This window comes from Engystomops pustulosus, chromosome 4 (genome assembly GCF_040894005.1).
Source record: "Engystomops pustulosus chromosome 4, aEngPut4.maternal, whole genome shotgun sequence".
Taxonomy (NCBI): domain Eukaryota; kingdom Metazoa; phylum Chordata; class Amphibia; order Anura; family Leptodactylidae; genus Engystomops; species Engystomops pustulosus.
In genome coordinates this window covers 193,344,942-193,367,671 of record NC_092414.1, presented here as the reverse complement: position 1 = coordinate 193,367,671, position 22,730 = coordinate 193,344,942, and the positions used below count along the sequence as shown (strand labels likewise).

Here is a 22,730-nt window from a genome sequence, read left to right as displayed (position 1 = left end):
GTGAAAAAATATGTTAATATCTTGATCTTGAGCAGTAGAGTGAAGGGGTTTGTTTGGGGATAAAAAAAAAAAATAGGTTTGTTTATTAACATTTGTAATGTAGCAACACTGAAAAAATTCAGCTCCACTAGATGTTGCCCAGAAAATGTCAAGTTCAAAAGAAACTGAGTGCCCATTACCGCCATTTCACTCCACCAATCCATCTCAGACACAATGCAGTACCTCCACCTGTTACCGATCGATTGCACATCAATGCAATATTCCATATACACCTGTCCCTAAACAACAAAGTTGAGTGTTCCCTTCCATAAACTTGCTAAATAAATACATTCTACTAAATACAGTAAAGCCCATTTGACCTAACTCCGACATTTAAAGTTGAATTTGGTTGAAGCCACATCTTTTTGTGAGTGTATGCTGTGAGAGGGGAGAAGGAGAAGCAGGGAGATACATCTCATGCAATAATTGCATAACCACAGCAACATTGTATTGGTTCAACAAATCACAATTAAATAAATAATTGTCTTTTTAAGGTCTGTCATACTTAAAGGAAATCTACCTTCAAAATCAAACATGATAAACCAGGAACTCTCACTCATAGATCCAGGCACCGTGACTGTGGTAATCTTCTTATATTTCCTGTCTATGGTTTCCGTCTTTCTAAAATGAGCTTTTAATATTATCTTACCAGAGCCCTTCCATTGAAACTATAGCATGAAGGGGCTCTGGTAACACCTCTTTAGGTTTTTAAAAGCTGATTTTAGAAGGAAAGAGGCCATGGCGAACAAATATAAGAAGATTGCCACAGTCTCGGTGCCTGGATCTATGAGTAAGTGTCACCGGATTATCATGATAGATTTCCTTTAACAAAAAGGAGTATGAGTTCCGGGTGTACATTGCATCGTGACCGCCATCAGATCATGTCCCACCTATGTATTAAATTATATGATCCAGTAAATAGTCAATTGCCTATAACTATAAATTAGCACTTTTAGAATAAACTTTTACAAGTGTAAACCTTTACTGTCTCCACTCTCTTCCCAGTGCAAGACAGATGTGAAGCTAATTCCAAATCCATGCACGAGAGCGAGGAATGTGAGAGACATGATAACACGGTATGTGATACTACTAAATACATGTGTAAGCAGAAAGCACATCACAGAAACCAAAACTGCTTTTATGAGTATGAATAGCTTTGTACTCATTTTGCTGTATGTATCCAGTTTATCAAAAATAGGAATAATATCTTTAGAATGAGAATCCAACTGCTCTGTGTATAAAATTCAAGTGTGTTACCCTGGTAACAGACTACAAACAAGTGGGAGGATTACAGTGTTGGAGGTTCTTTTCCTTATTATCTCAAAAGGGCAAAACTGTGGTGATGTCCTATGCAGCTCAAACTGTGATCAATTACTGCATAAAGGCCTGCAAACCTAAAAACATCCTACACAATACACAGGGTATTGGTGTCTTTGTACTGCTATTTGGGGCCAAAGGTCACTTCCTATGCCATTCTAGTCCTTACACATAGAGATGAGCGAGCACTAAAATGCTCGAGTGCTCGTTATTCGAGACAAACTTTTCCAGATGCTCGAGTGCTCGTCTCGAATAACGAGCCCCATTGAAGTCAATGGGAGACTCGAGCATTTTTCAAAGGGACCATGGTTCGGGAATAAAATGTGTTAATTAATTGAAAAAGAATGTCTTCTGATAAGTTAGCAGATGTGTACTAACATCTGCAATCTATTCTTCACTGTTCAGCGCGTGTATATTATCTCCCGACAAGTTAGCAGATGTGAAGAACAGTGAAGAATAGAATAAAAACAGTGACCACAGGATCATTTAAGTGAAAAACGCAGTGAAAAACACAGTGAAGAATAGATTGCAGATGTTCGGCACATCTGCTTACTTGTCGGGAGATACGCTGTCCCGGGATCCGCTGCTCTTCTTCCACTGAAGTCTCCCCGATCTCTCCGTGCTGCCCCATGTCTCCCTGCTGCACAATGTCTCCCTGCTGCCCGATGTCTCCCTGCTGCCCGATGTCTCCCTGCTGCCCGATGTCTCCGTGCTGCCCCATGTCTCCGTGCTCCCCCATGTATCCCTGCTGCCCGATGTCTCCGTGCTGCCCGATGTCTCCCTGCTGCCCGATGTCTCCCTGCTGCCCGATCTCTCCGTGCTGCCCGATGTCTCCCTGCTGCCCGATCTTTCCGTGCTGCCGCTGCCCGATGTCTCCGTGCTGCCCGATGTCTCCGTGCTGCCCGATGTCTCCGTGCTGTCCGATGTCTCCCTGCTGCCCAATGTCTCCGTGCTGCCCGATCTCTCCGTGCTGCCCGATGTCTCCGTGCTGCCCGATGTCTCCGTGCTGCCCGATGTCTCCGTGCTGCCCGATGTCTCCCTGCTGCCCGATGTCTCCCTGCTGCCCGATCTCTCCGTGCTGCCCGATGTCTCCCTGCTGCCCCATGTCTCCGTGCTGCCCCATGTCTCCGTGCTGCCCCATGTCTCCGTGCTGCCCGATGTCTCCCTGCTGCCCGATGTCTCCCTGCTGCCCAATGTCTCCCTGCTGCCCGATCTCTCCGTGCTGCCCGATCTTTCTGTGCTGCCGCTGCCCCATGTCTCCGTGCTGCCCGATGTCCCCATGCTGCCCAATGTCTCCCTGCTGCCCGATGTCTCCGTGCTGCCGCTTCCCCGGTGTCTCTGTGCTGCTCCCCGGTGTCTCTGTCCTGCTCACCGTATTCTTCAATGTGTTCTTCACACATATATATTGTTCTTCACATACTATTTTGTTCGCACTGTTCCGCACATATCTCCCGACAAGTAAGCAGATGTGCCGAACATCTGTAATCTATTCTTCACTGTGTTTTTCACTGTGTTTTTCACTTAAATGATCCTGTGTTCACTGTGTTCACTGTTTTTATTCTATTCTTCATTGTTCTTCACTGTGTTTTTTTAATTAAATGCTCGATCTCGAGCAGGGGAAATACTCGTCCGAGCAACGAGCCGTTTCGAGTACCTTAATACTCGAACGAGCATCAAGCTCGGACGAGTATACTCGCTCATCTCTACTTACACACATCAGTTTTGGTAATGCAGATGAAAAGTGGGCAATTTTATTGCAATGTATTATAACACTTGGTTTATTCTTTCTATAGGATTTGGTGTGTACATTTCTGAAATCCATTGTGAATATCACAGAACTTTCTTGTGACAGAAACACCAATACCTCCACCCAGGTAAGAGAGTGTTCTTGCTCAATCCATCCATCTATCTCCTGAGTCACTGGTACCAGTATTCTCTATAACTACACACCTGTGGGTGATGCAAATGCAAAATGTGTAGTTGTTGTAGTGCACAAAAAGAGCAACTTTACAAAAAGTAATAAGAGTAGGTCATTGTTATAGGTCTAGGGGAGATGATCGGGCGTTGTCATCACATGCATAGCAGCGATCCCTTTGGTCCCCAAAACCGAAACTACTGCACAAGTGCAGATCTCTGGCTTTGGGAACAGTGAGCAAAACGAAAGGAAGAATGTGCTGGTAGGCGGGATCTGCAGAGGCTACTGGGACGTCCATGATGATAAGATTCCTTTAAGTGGATATCCATGTTTTATGGACACCATAAGCCTTGATTACCCTTAAAGGCCAACAGTCCCGTATCTTTTCTGGGTAGTATCTATCTACTCCTATCTACTATTACTCCTACCCCAACCTCTGTACTCCCGCTTTTCTCCTTGCAACTCTCTAACCTTACAGCCCAGATGTTCTATATTACAACTTCTAATTTTTTGTTTCGAAAATGGATACTAGTCATTGGTATGTTCCTATCCTCAGGACCTTTTTTGGACTTCACCCTATAAAAGGTGAACCTACCATGTTAAAAAAAAAATAGATTCAAGTTTTCATCCTTAGACATCTTGCTAGTTGAATAAAGGAATAAACATGGCTAACCTCCAACTCATGAAAAGCCATCCTCCAGCACTCAGGATAGGAAAGACTACGGAGGAAACCTCTAGAGAACCAAAGCTGAAGTTTTGCTCTTTTTTTGGATTTTCTTGGATGAGTAGTGTAATTTATTTTAGTCATGTTAGGAATTTTATACAACTAGATAGTCATATACTGCACCAGATTATCAGGATGTTTTCCGCTGAGATACTTTAATCTCTTTGGGAGCAAGTAACTTTAATGTCTGGATTTTTGTTTCTAAAATAAAACGGATTTATGAAGTTTTAAGTAAGTTTATACTTCCTATCAAAAACTACCATTAGTATAATGTATCAAGAAAAAAAACTCCAAAAAATCTCAAATCACTTTGGTAAATTAAAGGATTTAAAAGTTATAACCATATAAAGCGAAATATGTAAGATTGGAAAAAAACAAGTCTGTGCTTTAACTGGCTGTGTCCTTAGGGGTTTACATATACAAAATATGCGTTATTCTTATTGCTGATTGCTTATCACATCTCTTTTTCATAATTGCACCTAAAATAAACTTTTCCTTTTTATTCGGTCTCATTGGGTTTGTAATTAAATGTCCTACATGTCCTCATCTCCATAGATTGTAGCAAATAAGATCACGAAACTTCTCAACGAAACATCCTTGAAAAAGTTCCCTTTGCCTCATCTCCAAACAGTTGTTTTGGCGGTTATAGAAAATGTGGAAACCTCCTTACTGGCTTCATTTTCTTCAGACCCCCATGACCAACAAATAAACACTCCTGAAATAGGTGAGTAGATGGACTGGGAGTATTATGTATTATACTGGAGGTAGGCTTGGATCTCTTTTGTGTTCAATCATACTTACCAACTTCACCTTTGGTACAATAGGGATGCTATAGTTCTGCCCATGGACCGTTGATGGACATATCTACTAACAGTTTAGACCATCACTTAAACTGGGTTGACTGCCCATTTGGGGAAGGGTTATATAAGCCCAGCCAACCTTCTTTTTGACTGAACTTGAAGAATAGGGCCTGTCCTGGCAATGTTCAGATCTGTATCTAGCAAGACATGTTCTATACATATACAGGCGATCCCCTACTTAAGAACACTCGACTTACATACGACCCATAGTTACAAACAGACCTCTGGATATTGGTAATTTATTGTGCTTTAGTCCTAGGCTACAATGATCAGCTGTAACAGTTATCACAGGTGTCTGTAATGAAGCTTAATATCGTGTTAATCCTGATTCTTATGACAACCCAACATTTTTAAAATCCAATTGTCACAGAAACCAAAAAAGTTCTGTCTGGGATTACAATGATAAAATATACAGTTCCGACTTACATACAAACTCAACTTAAGAACAAACCTACAGACCCTATCTTGTATGTAACCCGGGGACTGCCTGTATGTTATTGTCTTCATCCTAAAACTCTACATGATGTTCACATATGTTCTAGATTCTTCCAAGAATAATTCTGGAGCACCAGTTGTGCACCATCTGACTCCAAAAGATCCATTGAATATATAGAAGTGTAGACTTCCATTGGTGTGTCTGTCATCTGTTGTGATTTTGACGAGACCTAAAGAGATGTCCCTTTGTGACATCCCTTGGAAGTCAGGCAATAAACATGGACATATGGAATTGTGCATGATAGTGTGGGCCTTGGATGAAGCTCCTCCAGTTACTGACCACCAATATTTCTCAACCATCTTCCAAAAAACCTGGTTGAACAACTTGGTTGTGGTGTTCCTTTCTTTCTTCTATAGATGCTGAGATGATGGTTTCTCATAACCATTGTGGTAAAGATAGAGAGTCCTTAAGTCTAACAGTCAATAATAACAAAATGGAAGTACCGTGCTCTCTTGTGAACTTCATGGGTGGTAAGTGTGGAGTCAACAGTATAGACTGAACATTTGTATTATGAGATTATACGCTTATTCTGTAATATCTATATGTTTATCAGGTGGAGCCATGTTGATCTCATACAAAGGAATTACAGACAGGTTAAATGGGAATATTCTTGCAGCTTTTGGGAAATCCAATAATGGAAGTACAGAAGAAGTCATGTCACAGCTGATTGGTGGAGCCATCACAAGACCTGATACAGAGAAGCTGGACCCTCCGGTCACCTTCACTCTAAAACATCTGACGGTCAGTATGGAATCTCACTAGAAATTGAATGCACGTTCCCAACCATTAAATACATATTGTGGATTTTTGACATAAAAGGGCTCAGGGTTGTCTTGTTTGCAAGGTGCACCAGTGGTGGGTCTTAAAATTGTCAGATAAAAGGAAAATCCTAATATTGAGGCATAAGTATATGTTATCTGTGTCATTGTTAGTGGTATTCATCTATTGGCCTGGTTTGGACAACCTATACTTTTAAGTTGGAGGTAGACATCATGAGTCATGTGGCACAATGTACCAGAGTTATTCTTCTTCAGATATCATAATCCGAACAAGACATAAGTTGTATGTCCCCGGTTTACATATAAGATAGGTTCCATAGGTTTGTTCTTAAGTTGAATTTGTATGTTGAGTCGAAACTGTACAAAATCTTTTTTTGCCCCAGTGACAATTTTTGCTATAACGGGGCCAATGATTATCAATACATCTCCATTACAATGAATACCAATAAAGACACCCACTACAATCAAATATAATCCCTATACCAACCAAAGGATGAATACCAAAAAAACAGTATATAGGATCAAAATCATAGCACCACTATATGTATTGATAGTGGTATGATTTTGATCCTACATCATTGCAGTCTGGGACTAAAGTAAAGCATCCAGAGAGCTTCACCAGAGGTCACAGTGGGCAGAGGGGACGGTCTATAACTAGGGGTCGTATGTAAGTCGGGTGTCCTTAAGTAGGGGACCGGCAGGGAGATTAGATGGTCTATTATGAAGATGTATTTGATCATGAATGATTGGTGTTGGCATCTTCAAAACATGGAATATATATCCATGCAACATTACAATGGAGAAATTATTTTCATGGAGATTTTGAAGGTTATTGTTTTGTTAAGGGAACAAAAGTTTATAAAATATATAGTAAGGAGGTAGACATGACTTCCATTGTAGCTTTTTGCATTGTAATGACATTAAAAACAAAACTCTTTTATATCTGACTTAATTTGTTTTTATACTGGAAATAGGCTGTAAAAGAATTCTATGATCCACAATGCGTATTTTGGGACACACAAGAGGCAGTTTGGTCAACCCGGGGATGTGAAACTCAGAGGTCGGAACAAAAGAACAGTACAGATTGTGTCTGCACGCATCTGTCCACCTTTGCCATCATCATGGCACCTACTGAAATTCAGGTGATATAAATCTACATAATAGTTGGGTGCCAGGCACAAGGGTGTAGTTATAGGGCAGTGATGGCTAACCTATGGCACTGGTGCCAGAGGTGGCACTCAGAGCTCTTTCTGTGGGCACTCAGGCCATCACCAGAGATGACTCCAGGTATCTTCCTGCAGTCCCAGACAGCCCAGGACTTGCTATGCACAGAGCTATTTTAAAGTGACAGCTGTACCTGGGACTATTTTCTGATTTATTGGTGTCCTCGGTGCTGGTATCAATGAAAGCTGTGACAGAGAAGGAAGTATAAATCACAAATTAAATTTCTGTGTTGGCTTTGGGATAAATAAGTGGGTCTTTGTTGTAGTTTGGGACTCGGTCTCTAAAAGGTTTGCCATCACTGTTATAGGGGATGCAGAAGTCCTGCCGAGGCCATGAAGAGACCCAAAAAGTTTTTCAACTTTAAAAGACATAGGTTTTTCAAATGGCACATGGTGGAGGGCCCAGAATCTTTAGTGAATCTTTAGTCCCATTTGCCACTAATGGTCTCCAAACATGTCTTCCTTTCTAAAGTACCTCCTCAGCCAAACCACAGACATGTTGTCATCTTATTCGTTGCTTTAATCATATTTTTTTGAGGAAACTATTGAATGTCTATTGTCAGATCCATGGTTTTAGTTGATAAAAACATTATATTTGTCAATCCGTAAATAGAGATAACAATCTAAGAAGATGGTCCACATGTGATGTATGCATATCTACAAATATTTTCTCTCACACATCTTTGATTTGTATAATTTCCTTTTGGTTTATGTTACATATGGAACATATTGGTTTTAGTTAGAGATGAGCGAGTATACTCGTCCGAGCTTGATGCTCGTTCGAGTATTAAGGTACTCGAAACGGCTCGTTGCTCGGACGAGTATTTCCCCTGCTCGAGATCGAGCATTTAATTAAAAAAACACAGTGAAGAACAATGAAGAATAGAATAAAAACAGTGAACACAGTGAACACAGGATCATTTAAGTGAAAAACACAGTGAAAAACACAGTGAAAAATAGATTACAGATGTTCGGCACATCTGCTTACTTGTCGGAAGATATGCGCGGAACGGTGCGAACAAAATAGTATGTGAAGAACAATATATATGTGTGAAGAACACATTGAAGAACACGGTGAGCAGGACAGAGACAACGGGGAGCAGCACAGAGACACCGGGGAGCAGCACAGAGACTCCGGGGAGCGGCACGGAGACATCGGGCAGCGGCACGGAGACATCGGGGAGCGGCACGGAGACATCGGGGAGCGGCACGGAGACATCGGGGCACGGAGACATCGGGGAGCGGCACGGAGACATCAGGCAGCGGCACGGAGCGGCACGGAGACATCGGGGCACGGAGACATCGGGGCACGGAGACATCGGGGCACGGAGACATCGGGGAGTGGCACGGAGACATCAGGGCATGGAGACATCGGGGAGCGGCACGGAGACATCAGGGAGCGGCACGGAGACATCGGGGCACGGAGACATCGGGGAGCGGCACGGAGACATCGTGCAGCGGCACGGAGACATCGGGGCACGGAGACATCGGGGAGCGGCACGGAGACATCGGGGAGCGGCACGGAGACATCGGGGAGCGGCACGGAGACATCGGGGCACGTAGACATCGGGGAGCGGCACGGAGACATCGGGGAGGGGCACGGAGACATCGGGGAGCGGGACGGAGACATCGGGGAGCGGCACGGAGACATCGGGGAGCGGCACGGAGACATCGGGGCACGGAGACATCGGGCAGCGGCACGGAGACATCAGGCAGCAGCACGGAGACATCGGGGAGCAGCACGGAGACATCGGGGAGCAGCACGGAGACATCGGGGAGCAGCACGGAGACATCGGGGAGCAGCACGGAGACATCGGGGAGCAGCACGGAGACATCGGGGAGACTTCAGTGGAAGAAGAGCAGCGGATCCCGGGACAGCGTATCTCCCAACAAGTAAGCAGATGTGCCGAACATCTGCAATCTATTCTTCACTGTGTTTTTCACTTAAATGATCCTGTGGTCACTGTTTTTATTCTATTCTTCACTGTTCTTCACATCTGCTAACTTGTCGGGAGATAATATACGCGCAGAACAGTGAAGAATAGATTGCAGATGTTTGCATACATCTGCTAACTTATCAGAAGACATTCTTTTTCAATTAATTAACACATTTTATTCCCGAACCATGGTCCCTTTGAAAAATGCTCGAGTCTCCCATTGACTTCAATGGGGCTCGTTATTCGAGACGAGCACTCGAGCATCTGGAAAAGTTTGTCTCGAATAACGAGCACTCGAGCATTTTAGTGCTCGCTCATCTCTAGTTTTAGTCCATAATAAAGTGCCTACACAATGTCCTCCAGGAGAATATTATGTGGAAGGTTTTTCAAGCGCAATCTGTGTTTTAGATATATAGTACAATATCTGTCAATTTTTAAGCCATTGCTGTTTTCTCATCTATAGGAGGACTCTGTCTTGACACTTATATCTCTAATTGGCCTGAGTATATCTCTTGTCTGCTTGTTTCTGTCTCTTCTCACCTTCATCCTCTGTCGGTCTCTGAGAAGCGCTCACACCTCTATCCTAGCAGTTCTATGTGGATGTCTCTTCTTGGGCCAACTTCTTGTGTTGGTGGGTCTTCGACAAACCTGGAATAAGGTAATTAAGATATTTACTAGTCTAGAATTATACTCTAGGTTAGTGGTGGCAAACCTATGGCACGGGTGCCCTCTCTGTGGGCGCTCAGGTCATCTCCCCAGTGCAAAGTTTGCCTGACAGGACTCAAAAAATCTTCCTGCAGTCCCAGGCAACTCAAGACATGCTGCTCTCAGAGCTATTTTAAGGCAACACATCCTTGGTTGCTTGGGACAGCAGAAAGAGATAGAAGGTGTGTAAAAGGATTATCTTTGGAGGTTGTCCTGCTGGCCCCATGTTTCTTCCTATACAGAGGGACCCTGGAGAAAAGATACAATCTGGTCCAAATTTGCCCTTCTTTCAACTGTATTGGCGTCCTCAAGAGGCCGATACAATCGAAATTTGTGACACAGCAGGTAGCAATAATGTGCTGCTTAAAAAACTGTGTTGGCACTTTACAATAAATAAGTGGGTTTTGTTTGTAGTTTGGACACTCATTCTTTAAAAGGTTTGCCATCACTGCTAAGGCTTCTATGATCAATCAGCATAGCTTTCTCCTTCTTTATGCTTTAGTAATGCCTTAATGCCGAGTAGGTCTAGATTTTGAGATTTAGCTTTTAGCTTTTTGTTGGAGACACAGCCGCCATCAAGGGGGGGGGGCACAGTAGGACTGTGTTCATTGGCCAGTCCCCCATTTTGAAATCAAAGGAGGACCCAGAGGAGTCACAGTACCTACAACCTCCCCCCAGTGTCGCCAAGGCCATCAATAGCAATCAGTGCTGTGTGTGTCTTTAAGGCGCACACAAGACTGATTCCAAAATGTAGAAACTCTTGCTATTGCTTGAATACTGTCAGCAGTCAGTGTCGAAGGAAGGGACTGTAGAGCATTTTAATGCAGAGACTTAAGAACAAAACAGTGTGAAGACAAGCCACCAGTACACTTAGCTACAACCCTAGAATGCATATCATTTTTCACTGCTACTAAAGGTATGATTAAGCAGCTTTCCCGGGCCAATGCCTAACAATATCTACTGATTCTGATGGTCAAAACTGCTAGTAGACTCTACTTATGTTTCATCCCATGACCACGAAAAGTCTCTCAAGATCTTAACTCGTTGGCAGAAACCATCTCTAAAAGTGAACGTTATATTGATTCTATATTTCCTTTCTAACATTTCCTTTTTTAATTTCAGATCCTCTGTTCGGCGATTGCCGGCAGTTTACAGTTCCTCTTCCTCTGTGCCTTCTGCTGGATGTCTCTTGAAAGTATACTTCTCTTCCTAACGGTCCGAAACCTGCAAGCTGTCAATTATATGAACGCTCAACGCTCTTATTTCCCATATGTCTGTCTCATTGGCTTTGGCGTCCCTTCCATCATAATGATTGTCTCGGCATCGGCATATCCACATATCTATGGGGAGAAAAAACAGTAAGTTTGATGTAGAATGTCGTAGACAATCAGGAACTGATCAGATAATGGTCAGACGATCACTAAGATCTATTCACCATCAAAACTGACACTATAGACACTCAGTAGACTAAGTGTACATTAGTTTCATTGCCAGCAAGTGCTATGGTGAAGTCCTTACTTTTTACTGTGCCACCATATTTCCCTTCCTTAAAATTGCAATTTTGGAAATTAATCTATTATAACCTTTGATTGTTCTTTGTTTTTATGTCTTTAGCTGTTGGCTCAAAAGTAGTCATGTCTGGAGTTTCCTTGGTCCGGTCTGTTTGTTTATCTTGGTGGGTATATAGTTTGTACCCTAACACCTTCTCATGTTTTGTCATAGCACAATAACCGATCTATAACTAACCCAACCTAATCTAATACTCCATCTACAGGTTAATTTCACTCTCTTGGTCCTTACTTTTTGGCTTCTCAAGAAGAAGTTGGCATCTCTCAACACTAATGTCTCCACTCTAAAACATAACCGGTGAGTCTAACAAATTTTTGCATATATCAAACAGGGGTCAACAGTCTACAGTGAACCCTAAATGAAGCTACAGCACCATTATAAAACATCTATTTGACCTTTTTGTTGTATTCTACTTTAGTAGTTTGAATATCATGTGCTATATATTGATATATGGTGTAAATTTGAGTGATGTGTTACCCACTAATTCCTATTATATTTGGAAAGGGCATAAGTCAAATTCAAAGTTGGTATTGCCCGGCCTATATTGGGATGGGGTACAGTGTCACACAAGCCCATCTGTCTGTATATCCTCCAGTGGGCAGAGGTTCAAAACCAAAAATGGGCCTCTAAACCCAACAAAAGGATAAGGAGAAGTCAACCATATTTAGAGGCTACCTGTGGGGACTGATGGAGCTTGGCCCCTGTCATGGTTTGATATTTGCTGTTGACTCAAAGATACATTCTAAAATGTGTGCTTACTTTCTTTGCAGCCTACTGACATTCAAGGCCTTATCCCAGCTCCTAATACTAGGCTGTACTTGGATCATTGGTTTATTTCAGTTTGGACCCGGCTCCTCTGTTGCGTCATACATCTTCACCATTTGCAACAGTCTCCAGGGATTGTACATCTTCATTGTACACTGTCTACTCAACCGCCAGGTGGGGGTGGCTTTTGTTGGCCATTATTTCCACAATCTTCCTAATATGTTCACAGTTGGCAGTAAAGGTTTTTTAAAATAACTCTGCTCTTCTTTACTTCTAGGTTCAGGAAGTGTACAGAAGAGTATTCCGCAGGATCATTTCAATGAAGTCCATTTCAGATACAGAGACAGGAAGTACTGTGCCCATGACTCTAAAACATGTAAGTCTTAAATAGCACGGCGGGCACACGTCGGCACCCAGGAGAGGAGGAGGGGGTGAGCGACGCTCCCCAAAACGATGTATGGCGCGTGTCCTATCTTTCTCCTCGCTACGGAACGGTACGGCGTACCACTGGCATCTATGGGGGACGTATAAACGGCGTATATACTTCGGCTATTTATACGTCCCCCATAAGGACGTGTGAATGTAGCCTTAATATGAGAATTTTTTATATATACACTATGTGGGGAATTGCTCTGGTAGTTGACAGGTAGCAGTGCAGGAAGCAGTGACACACGCAGGTTTAAAAGTCCAACTTAAGTGTTTATTCACACTTGCAAAACAGAACACAAATTCAGCCTTGGCTTAGGCACATGCAAAAACATTATAAAAGTAATTCCTGCCGGGCTAGGCGCTGTCTAATACAATTGTCGGACCCTAGCTATCCGGGTACCAGGCTGCCTGGCACACGCTCTTGGCCAGCAGCAAGACAGGAGACCCTCAGTTACCTTTGCTGTCAGAATGCAATCTCGCTTTCAGCTCTCCAGGTAGGGCCTCTCCTACTGCTTCTGGCCTGCAGACTAAATCAGACCCTAACGAGGCCTGTGACCTGCACCTGTGGGCTATACAAAAGCCCAGGACCGAAGCCCGGGTGGAGTAGGAGTCCCACTACCAGCCTACCCCTACTCCATAATAAGCAGGCCCAGTACGGACATTACAAATGTGTCTGTGTTAGCTAGGCCAACACAGACAAAACAGACTATTCCTGCTTATCATGTCTGCATTAACCCTTGGGTTACTGCAGACAAACCCAGGGCTTTTACCACCAGCATTTCATCTGCCTGTAAGACAGATAGCGGTTTTCCCACACAATACCTCTCACTTTCTCACATACCCTCCCCCTCAGTTCAGACCCACCGGGGCGAACTCCTGACATTAAGCAATGCGTTCGGGACAAGGCATCCGCATTGCCCTGTAGCTTCCCGGCTCTGTGCTCCACCATGAAACTGAAATTTTGGAGGGACAAGAACCACCTAGTGACCCTGGCATTCTTCTCCTTAGTTCTACTCATCCACGTGAGAGGAGAGTGGTCAGTTATGAGACGGAACTGTCGTCCCAGCAAGTAGTACCGTAGGGACTCTAATGCCCACTTTATCGCCAGACATTCCTTCTCTACGATACTGTAATTTTTCTCTGCTGGCGTGAGCTTCCTGCTCAGGTAAGTAATGGGGTGTTCCTCGCCATTCACCTCCTGAGACAGGACAGCTCCCAGCCCTACATCTGACGCATCCGTCTGCACAATAAACTCTTTCTTGAAGTTTGGCGCAATGAGGATGGGAGATCCACACAACGCAGACTTCAAGGCCTGAAAAGCACCTTCTGCTTGTTCATTCCATCGCACCATGACAGGCCTTTTACCCTTCAGCAGGTCTGTCAGGGGAGCGGACATGGTGGCAAAGTTTGGTATAAACCGTCTGTAGTACCCTACAATGCCCAGGAATGCCCTGACTTGCTTTGTGCTCACTGGTTGAGGCCAACCCTGTATAGCGTCAATCTTGTTGACCTGAGGTTTAATTATACCTCGACCGATCACATACCCCAAATAGTGTGTCTCCTCCATTCCCAGCGCACACTTCTTGGGGTTTGCAGTCAGGCCCGCTGCCCTTAGAGAGTTCACTACGGCCTGTACCTTGGCCAAGTGACTCGCCCAGTCTTGGCTGTAGATGATAATGTCATCTAGATAGGCGGAGGCGTATCTCCTATGTGGCTTTAACACTATGTCCATTAACCGTTGAAAGGTAGCGGGGGCCCCATGAAGCCCAAACGGTAATACAACATAGTGAAAAAGGCCCTCAGGGGTGATAAAGGCTGTCTTTTCTTTAGCCCTATCTGTCAGGGGTACCTGCCAATATCCTTTAGTTAGATCCAGGGTGGTGAAGTACCGAGCACCCCCTAGTCTCTCAATAAGCTCGTCCACCCGGGGCATGGGATAGGCATCAAACTTAGACACCTCATTCAATTTTCTAAAATCGTTGCAAAATCGCAACGTCCCATCCGGTTTGGGAATTAGAACAATTGGACTGGCCCACTCACTTTTGGACTCCTCAATAACCCCTAGCTTCAGCATCTTCTGAACTTCTTCTGATATGGCTTGTCTACGAGCTTCAGGGACTCGGTACGGCCTTAATCTTACCTTTACCCCTGGCTCAGTGACAATATCATGTTTAATTACAGATGTGTAGCCAGGCAACTCTGAGAACACATCTGTATTTCTTGCTACAAACTCTCGAGCCTCTCGCTGTTGCTCTTTGGTAAGGGTATCGGCTATTCGCACTTCTACCTCCGGCACAGGCTTATCTGCAGCCTGTGAGGGTAGCGCAGGAGGTGGACTGGCCAGGACCATCTCTGTATGCAGACTCTCTCTGTCTTTCCAGGCCTTCAACAGATTTACATGATAAGTCTGCTCGGGTTTTCTCCGTCCGGGCTGACGTATCCTGTAGTTCACCTCTCCTATTTTCTCTATCACCTCATACGGTCCTTGCCATTTAGCGAGAAACTTACTTTCTACAGTGGGGACTAGCACCAACACACGATCACCGGGACTAAAGCTCCTTACTTTTGCTGACCTGTTATAAACCCGGCTTTGAGTTCTTTGTGCCTCCTCCATATGCTCTTTGACAATGGGCATGACGGCTGCCACCCTGTCCTGCATATCTGCGATATGGTCTATTACACTTTTGTGGGGGGTGGGCTCTTGTTCCCATGTCTCCTTGGCTATGTCCAGGAGACCCCTGGGATGTCTGCCACACACTAACTCAAACGGTGAGAACCCAGTAGAGGCTTGTGGGACCTCTCGGATGGCGAACATTAAATATGGCAATAGTACATCCCAGTCCTTCCCATCCTTGTTTACCACTTTTTTTAGCATACTCTTTAAAGTTTTGTTGAACCGTTCTACCAATCCATCCGTCTGAGGATGATACACAGAGGTGCGTAACTGTTTAATATTAAAGAGCCGACATAGCTCCTTGGTGACTTTTGACATAAAAGGAGTCCCCTGATCTGTGAGGATCTCCTTGGGAAGTCCCACCCGACAGAACATGGCAAACAACTCTTTAGCAATTAGTTTTGCAGAGGTGTGCCGCAGTGGGATGGCCTCAGGATATCGGGTAGCATAGTCCATGACTACCAGGATATGCTGATGCCCCCGAGCAGATTTAACTAAAGGACCGACCAAATCCATGGCGACCCTTTCAAAGGGTACCTCAATAATGGGCAGAGGTAGCAACGGACTTCGAAAGTGTACCATGGGAGCATGCAATTGACAATCAGGGCAAGTTTCACAATACCTTTTTACCCTATCATATACTCCTGGCCAGTAAAAACGCTGCAAGAGCGTTCCAGAGTTTTTGTGGTACCTAGGTGCCCTCCCATCACATGCTTATGTGCAAGGTCTAACACCATCTGACGATATGGCTGAGGCACCATTAACTGCTCCCGGGTTTCACCGTGGACCTTATCAATGCGGTACAACAACTCCTGATTTACCACCACACGAGGGAACAACTTATCCGCACCTGGGTGCTGAGGTACGCCATTAATTTCTACCACATTTTCTCTGGCGCGGACCAGAGTGGGGTCCTGGAGTTGGGCAGTACCAAAGTTGTCACGGGATACCTCCAAATCAGACAACTGCGGTCCTGTCACTACCTCCTCAGTTTCGCCTGCCATAACATCTAGGGGAAACATTACACTTCCATCTTCTGTGGCGGTCACCCCTACGGCAGGAACTCCAGAGTCTGGGTCATCAGGCTCGGCTTCAGAGATCTGACCAGACAACACAGGAGAACAACCCCCCAACTCTTGGTTTCCCCGCCATAGAGTCCAGAACATGGGGAAGTCCCGTCCCAAGATAAGGTCATGGGGCAAGTTCTTGACAACCGCTGCCTCATGTAGTGTCTCTCCACAAGAGGTCTGGAAGTTAATAACTGTGGTGGGGTAGTCCTTTACGTCCCCATGGATGCACAGGACTCCAATTGTGCGCCCTGTGACTGCCTTGGGGTCTGTGAGGGACCCATTAATCAAGGTCACCCGACTGCCTGAGTCCAGCAGGGCCAACGCTGGATGCCCTGCCACAGTCACCCGGCACAGGTGGCGCTCATCAGCAGAGTCGGGGCTAGTAGCTGTGTAGACAGGGGCAGCATAGAGAGAAACCCTTCTGGCGGAACTGCAGTCCATGGGCTCTGAGGAATTGGGGCAATGGGCTGCAATATGACCTGGCTCATGGCAGGTCCAACAGGTGGGAGCCTCCCCCTTCCTCCTCCCCTGGGGTACTTCCCGGACATTGGGCGTTGTCCTGCCCCGGGAATTTGTGGGTGACAAGACCTTCCGTGCCTTAAGGCCTGTCTTGGTATAAGGGGCTTTCTTTGTTAGGGCCTGAGTGGCACAAAACCTCTCCACCAACCCCACCAGCGCATCGGCATCAGACGGGTCCCCGTGTCCCACCCATTGTTGGATCTCACCCGGCAAGGCCCTCAGGAAACGGTCCAAAACAACCTTCTCGACCATCTGGGCTGGGGTTGATGTCTCCGGCTGAAGCCACTTGCGGACCAAGTGAACAAGTTGGTGCATTTGCCCCCTCGGTGGTAGCGCCTCCTGGTATCTCCAGCTATTCACTCTTTGAGCGCGTAGATGCTGATCCACTCCTAGTCGGGCCAAGATCTCTGCCTTTACCTTGGAGTAGTCCCGGGCATACTCCTCGCTCAGGTCGTAGTATGCCTGCTGGGGATCAGCGACGAGGAAGGGGGCCAACACCTCTGCCCAGTGTTGCTGTGGCAACCTCTCTCGGGTGGCCACCCTCTCAAAGCCTGTCAGATAGGCCTCCACATCATCCTCGGCGGTCATCTTGATCATAGCTTTGCGGACCTCTTTCCTGGCGTCCTTCACCGTCATTGCTGGGACAGTCCTTTGCTGAGCAGCGGTCAGGGCTGTTATCTGCTGGAGCAGCAATCTGTTTGTCTCTTGCTGCTGCACGTTGGACTGGACAAGCTGCTTGATTAACTCCTCCATGGCTGTGGCTTGCAGCTTCAGTGCTGTCCAGGACATGCACTAGTGTATACTTCACTGCACTTTGCCCGCTCCAATCCACCATATGTGGGGAATTGCTCTGGTAGTTGACAGGTAGCAGTGCAGGAAGCAGTGACACACGCAGGTTTAAAAGTCCAACTTAAGTGTTTATTCACACTTGCAAAACAGAACACAAATTCAGCCTTGGCTTAGGCACATGCAAAAACATTATAAAAGTAATTCCTGCCCGGCTAGGCGCTGTCTAATACAATTGTCGGACCCTAGCTATCCGGGTACCAGGCTGCCTGGCACACGCTCTTGGCCAGCAGCAAGACAGGAGACCCTCAGTTACCTTTGCTGTCAGAATGCAATCTCGCTTTCAGCTCTCCAGGTAGGGCCTCTCCTACTGCTTCTGGCCTGCAGACTAAATCAGACCCTAACGAGGCCTGTGACCTGCACCTGTGGGCTATACAAAAGCCCAGGACCGAAGCCCGGGTGGAGTAGGAGTCCCACTACCAGCCTACCCCTACTCCATAATAAGCAGGCCCAGTACGGACATTACAAATGTGTCTGTGTTAGCTAGGCCAACACAGACAAAACAGACTATTCCTGCTTATCATGTCTGCATTAACCCTTGGGTTACTGCAGACAAACCCAGGGCTTTTACCACCAGCATTTCATCTGCCTGTAAGACAGATAGCGGTTTTCCCACACAACACCTCTCACTTTCTCACAACTATTACACTATTATATTACGACATATAAGGATTTTTTTCTCCCACGAACATGGAGTCTGCCATGAGCTTACTCCTCTATCCCATTTGGCTTAATCAGGCCTGTAGAATATTTGTGGGTATAAGGGTGTCTCAGCATGGTCCATTCAGAATTGGAAATGTCAGACTTAACTTAAAGGGGTTGGCCACTTTACCTCATGTTTTTTGTAATGTGTAGGGGCAGAATATTAGGTAATTTACCAATATACATCCATTAAAAGTTCTACTTTGCTTTCTTCATATGTAAAGTGAAGCCGCCTGTATGTTGCATCATCAGCCAGAGATTTCTGACCATGAGATGTCCGCAGATGGAGGGTCATGTGTTCTCTATCTGTCCATGAGCAATCATCAGTTAGAGATCACATGACCCTCGCTCTGACGCCATTTTATGGAAAGCAATGTCTGGCTGATAGGAGGCTTCACTTCACTACATATGAAGAAAGCGTAGTAGAACTAGTAATAGATGTATATTGGTAAATTACCTCATATTCTGCCCCTCACACTTACATACACATTATATGAGGTAAAATATTGAGGTAAAAGACAGGAGGCTTCACTTTACATATCAAGAAAGCGGAGCAGAACTATTACTAGGTGTATATTGTTAAATTACCTAATATCCTGCCCCCGACACTAACACACACATTAGAAAAACATGAGGTAAAGTGGCCTACCCCTTTAATTACAAGGGGGAATGTTTTCAATCTACTTTATACATTTCCACTATAAATAATAAAAGTATTTTACAGAAATGCATTGTGACATATTCACAGAGCCGATTGTCGGAGGCAACAAAAGAAGATACTTTGTGCAGCAAACAGAACAAGACATCCTGAGAATGAATGGACCATCTTTTCCTATTATCCAGTTCATAGACCCAATATGAACAATAAGAAGACTATAATTTCCATGGAAGAAATGATCTCCTACCTCTTACCTACAAGAACCTTTGTACGAATCCTGGATGACATGAAACAGTGGCAGGCTTGGGCAAACTTCATCATCCCCCATGAATCAGACCCTCTTGGGTAGGTTGCCTTCTGCTCCATCTCTGGGGTCCAGGATTAGGTTACAGCCTAGTCCCACCGGAGGATGTTCTGATACTACGCTGGGTTAAACCGACGATTGTAATCCTTGTACAGACTTTACAGTTCATAATAAGATCTAATATGTGAATAATCCTGTAAGATACATACCCAAGTTGTCCTCTAATTGGGTAATCTTTTGCTGAAACCTGGTGCTCGTTATCGTGCCCACATGGGCAGGGCCGGCTCATGGTTTCAGTAGGCCCCTGGGCAACAGCTTCTCAATGGGCCCCATTGCAGTGAACTCACGTGGTGGCATTGAAATTCAGAAACTAAAACAGTCCCCTGTTCCATAAAATATTCCTTATGTTCAGCCTTATGTGGGCCCCCCAGGATCCATGGGCCCCGGCACTTGACCGGGTATGCCAATTACTGGCGCCAACCCTGCACGTGGGGATCATCTGGTACGTTGATGGGCGTTTATCCAGTCAACTTTCATATATTTTTGCTACCAATAGAGATATTTTTACTACAGACACCTATAAAGATGGAGGACACCCAAAGACTGATATTTTCCAATGCATTGGTCATCCTTACATATATATGTATATATATGTATGTATGTATATAGAGTATATATAGTCGGTACAAATTAATTTTGTGTTTATTTCGATGTAAACATTTCTAATAAAGTTTAATTATACATTTGTGTAGTTACGGTAATTATTTATTTGTATGGCCTGAATATTTATATTGACCCTTTACATAAAACAACATGAGTATTCATATGCAAATTAGCTTGGGGTGGAGCTAGCCATCTTATTGTACACAATTTGCTCTTTTTACACATATTATTATTATCCCTTCGATGGATGGGGGGGGGGTGGGTTATTGTGTAAAAGGGCAGAAGGAAGAACCAGTTGCCTCATGTGAACTTCATGTTTTTGATGGGAAAAACACAAGTGATATCTTTTGTGAACTGCTGGTTATTATTTATCATATAGCTATTTGAACATTTTCAAGAATCAGAAAATAGAAAATTTTGTCCCACGCCATTTGCTTTCCTTCATGCAGATCCATGGATGTCCACTTCAGGGCGCTATATGCCATAGGATACAGTATAAGTACAGTAAATATTAGAAAACGAATGCTAATGTTGTAGAGAGGAATAAACATGTTCCGGAAGGTAGAGAATATAATAAATCATCTCTGATTTCTCTGTGGGGAGTCTGGTTGTCATCTCTACCAATCTGTACAGTGCAGATCAGCACAATGATCACAGCATTTAGAAGGTCCAGGGGTATTTTCTTATATATACAATTGTGCAAAATTCTGATCATAATCCATATTCCCTTATCTGCACACAGTAGAATAGACTATCTCAGAGGTCCATAACATGTGCCTCTCTAGATATTGCCAAACTACTACTCCCATTAAATCCTGATAACCTGCAACCTGATGTTAACATGGGGTGGATCGGGGAATCTGCAAGCATCTAAATGAATAACTTTTAAAGAAACACATGGTTTAGTCTGGAGGAAACAGGCACAAACTACGGTACTATTGCAGTTACTGTTTATGACAATATAACAATGCCGATGCTAGTGCTGCCTCCCTAACTGTATACTTATCCTTTCTCATAAAGTGAAGGATAATCATATTATCACATGGGTGATGCTGTGCTGAGCATTGATAGCACATACAGTACAGAGATAGTGAAGTCTAACCAGTTGTTTTCTGATCTGGATGTATTGTACTTCCTTTACTGCATTAAATTCATATTAGAGGCATGAGCATGGGCAAAAATTGCTTTTTTTAAAGGCAACCTGTCATCAGGAAGGTCATTTTTACATAATACAGTAAGTTCCAACAGCCACTGGCATGTTGATTTAAAAAATGCCTCTGTTGTACATCTGAATAAATCCAGTGCTTTTTAATTGTTTCTTTAACATTACCTGCTCCCTGCCAGGACTGTGTGGTAAGTCCACACAGTCCTGGAGCCAGTTTAAAAGGCACAAGTCATCTTCCTCACAATGCCTTCGCCCTCCCCCACACTTTATGCCTTCCCCTCCCTTAGCATCTCCCCTGTTTACCACAGCTCAATACCAAAAGTAATTCTCATTTGAACTGCCCCACTGGAACTCACCACTGAATGCTGGCAGGGAACCAGGTCATGTTAAAGAAACAATTAAAATGCAGTGAAAATATTCAGATGCATGGCAAAGGCATTTTGGACATCAACATGCTGGAAATTTGACATCATCTAAAATGACCTTCCTGATGACGGGTTCCCTTTAAAAAAGCATTTTTTGCCTATGCTTGTGCCCCTAATCTGCATTCAATGCACAAAACAGAAGTGCAATACATCCTGCAACTGGAACCTGTCATCATGTAAAAATAACTTTGCTGATGACAGGTTCCCTATCAGGATACATTCCTTTGTACAAAGATCATAAATGGGCTGCTGAAGTGTATTTTAAAGTGTTTCAGTGTTATCATTTCATGCTATGGTTCATTGTGCAACACCCTCGCCGATGCAAGGCAGAGTGGTGGTTGCAAATACGTCCCATCATGTAGCTTGCAGCCTGTGAAGGGTCTGATCAACCCCACAGCAGGTCACTACATAACAACAATGAACACTGCAGCGGTAGAGCCTGCCTGGTAAGGCAGGAGTTAATTGTTTTCTGTGATGTAATTCCAGCAACCAATCACATGTGTTATACTGTATGTCTGTGAGCTGAGATGTAATTGGAGGAGTAGCCACCACCTGACCAGTGGGAGTAACAAAACCCCTGGTCAGGAAACTTATAGAGTTCAGTCAGACCAGGGAAACTGAAGAAGAAGTCAGTCAGACCTAGGAGTCTGAACAGAGCAGATTAGAGACTCAGAAGAGTCAGTGCAGCCAGCACACCAGACCAGAAAGCAGGTGAGCCCAGCTCCCTGCCTAAGTGTAGTGAGTTAGTCAGTGAGAGAGGAAAGGGGTATCATCCTACCTTCAAGGGTGATCTCTGAAGCAATCCAGGACAAGCTGAAGCATCCTACTAGGACACAGCTATCTTCCAGCCTGCCATTGCATCCAGGCTGATGATCTACATCCTGTGGCTCCCTCCAACTGCATCTCCAGCATTCTACCATTTGTTAAGGCACGTTGCTGCGGTTCC

At 44.6% G+C, this 22,730-nt stretch overlaps 1 protein-coding gene across 2 annotated transcripts in view; it reads left to right on the top strand.

Annotated features, from left to right (window-relative positions):
- Positions 1 to 20,210, top strand: part of LOC140127931 (adhesion G protein-coupled receptor E3-like) — a 33,903-nt gene extending 13,693 nt beyond the window's left edge. For both annotated transcript variants that reach the window (XM_072149152.1, XM_072149151.1), the window contains 13 exons: positions 1,045 to 1,115; positions 3,150 to 3,230; positions 4,551 to 4,719; positions 5,708 to 5,821; positions 5,905 to 6,092; positions 7,105 to 7,272; positions 9,754 to 9,948; positions 11,118 to 11,353; positions 11,610 to 11,670; positions 11,770 to 11,861; positions 12,335 to 12,503; positions 12,607 to 12,705; positions 19,318 to 20,210. In XM_072149152.1, coding sequence (XP_072005253.1) covers positions 1,045 to 1,115; positions 3,150 to 3,230; positions 4,551 to 4,719; positions 5,708 to 5,821; positions 5,905 to 6,092; positions 7,105 to 7,272; positions 9,754 to 9,948; positions 11,118 to 11,353; positions 11,610 to 11,670; positions 11,770 to 11,861; positions 12,335 to 12,503; positions 12,607 to 12,705; positions 19,318 to 19,380 — 1,706 coding nt within the window. In that variant the 3' untranslated portion in view covers positions 19,381 to 20,210. The remainder of the gene's footprint in view (positions 1 to 1,044; positions 1,116 to 3,149; positions 3,231 to 4,550; positions 4,720 to 5,707; positions 5,822 to 5,904; positions 6,093 to 7,104; positions 7,273 to 9,753; positions 9,949 to 11,117; positions 11,354 to 11,609; positions 11,671 to 11,769; positions 11,862 to 12,334; positions 12,504 to 12,606; positions 12,706 to 19,317) is intronic.
- Positions 20,211 to 22,730: the final 2,520 nt, after the last annotated feature.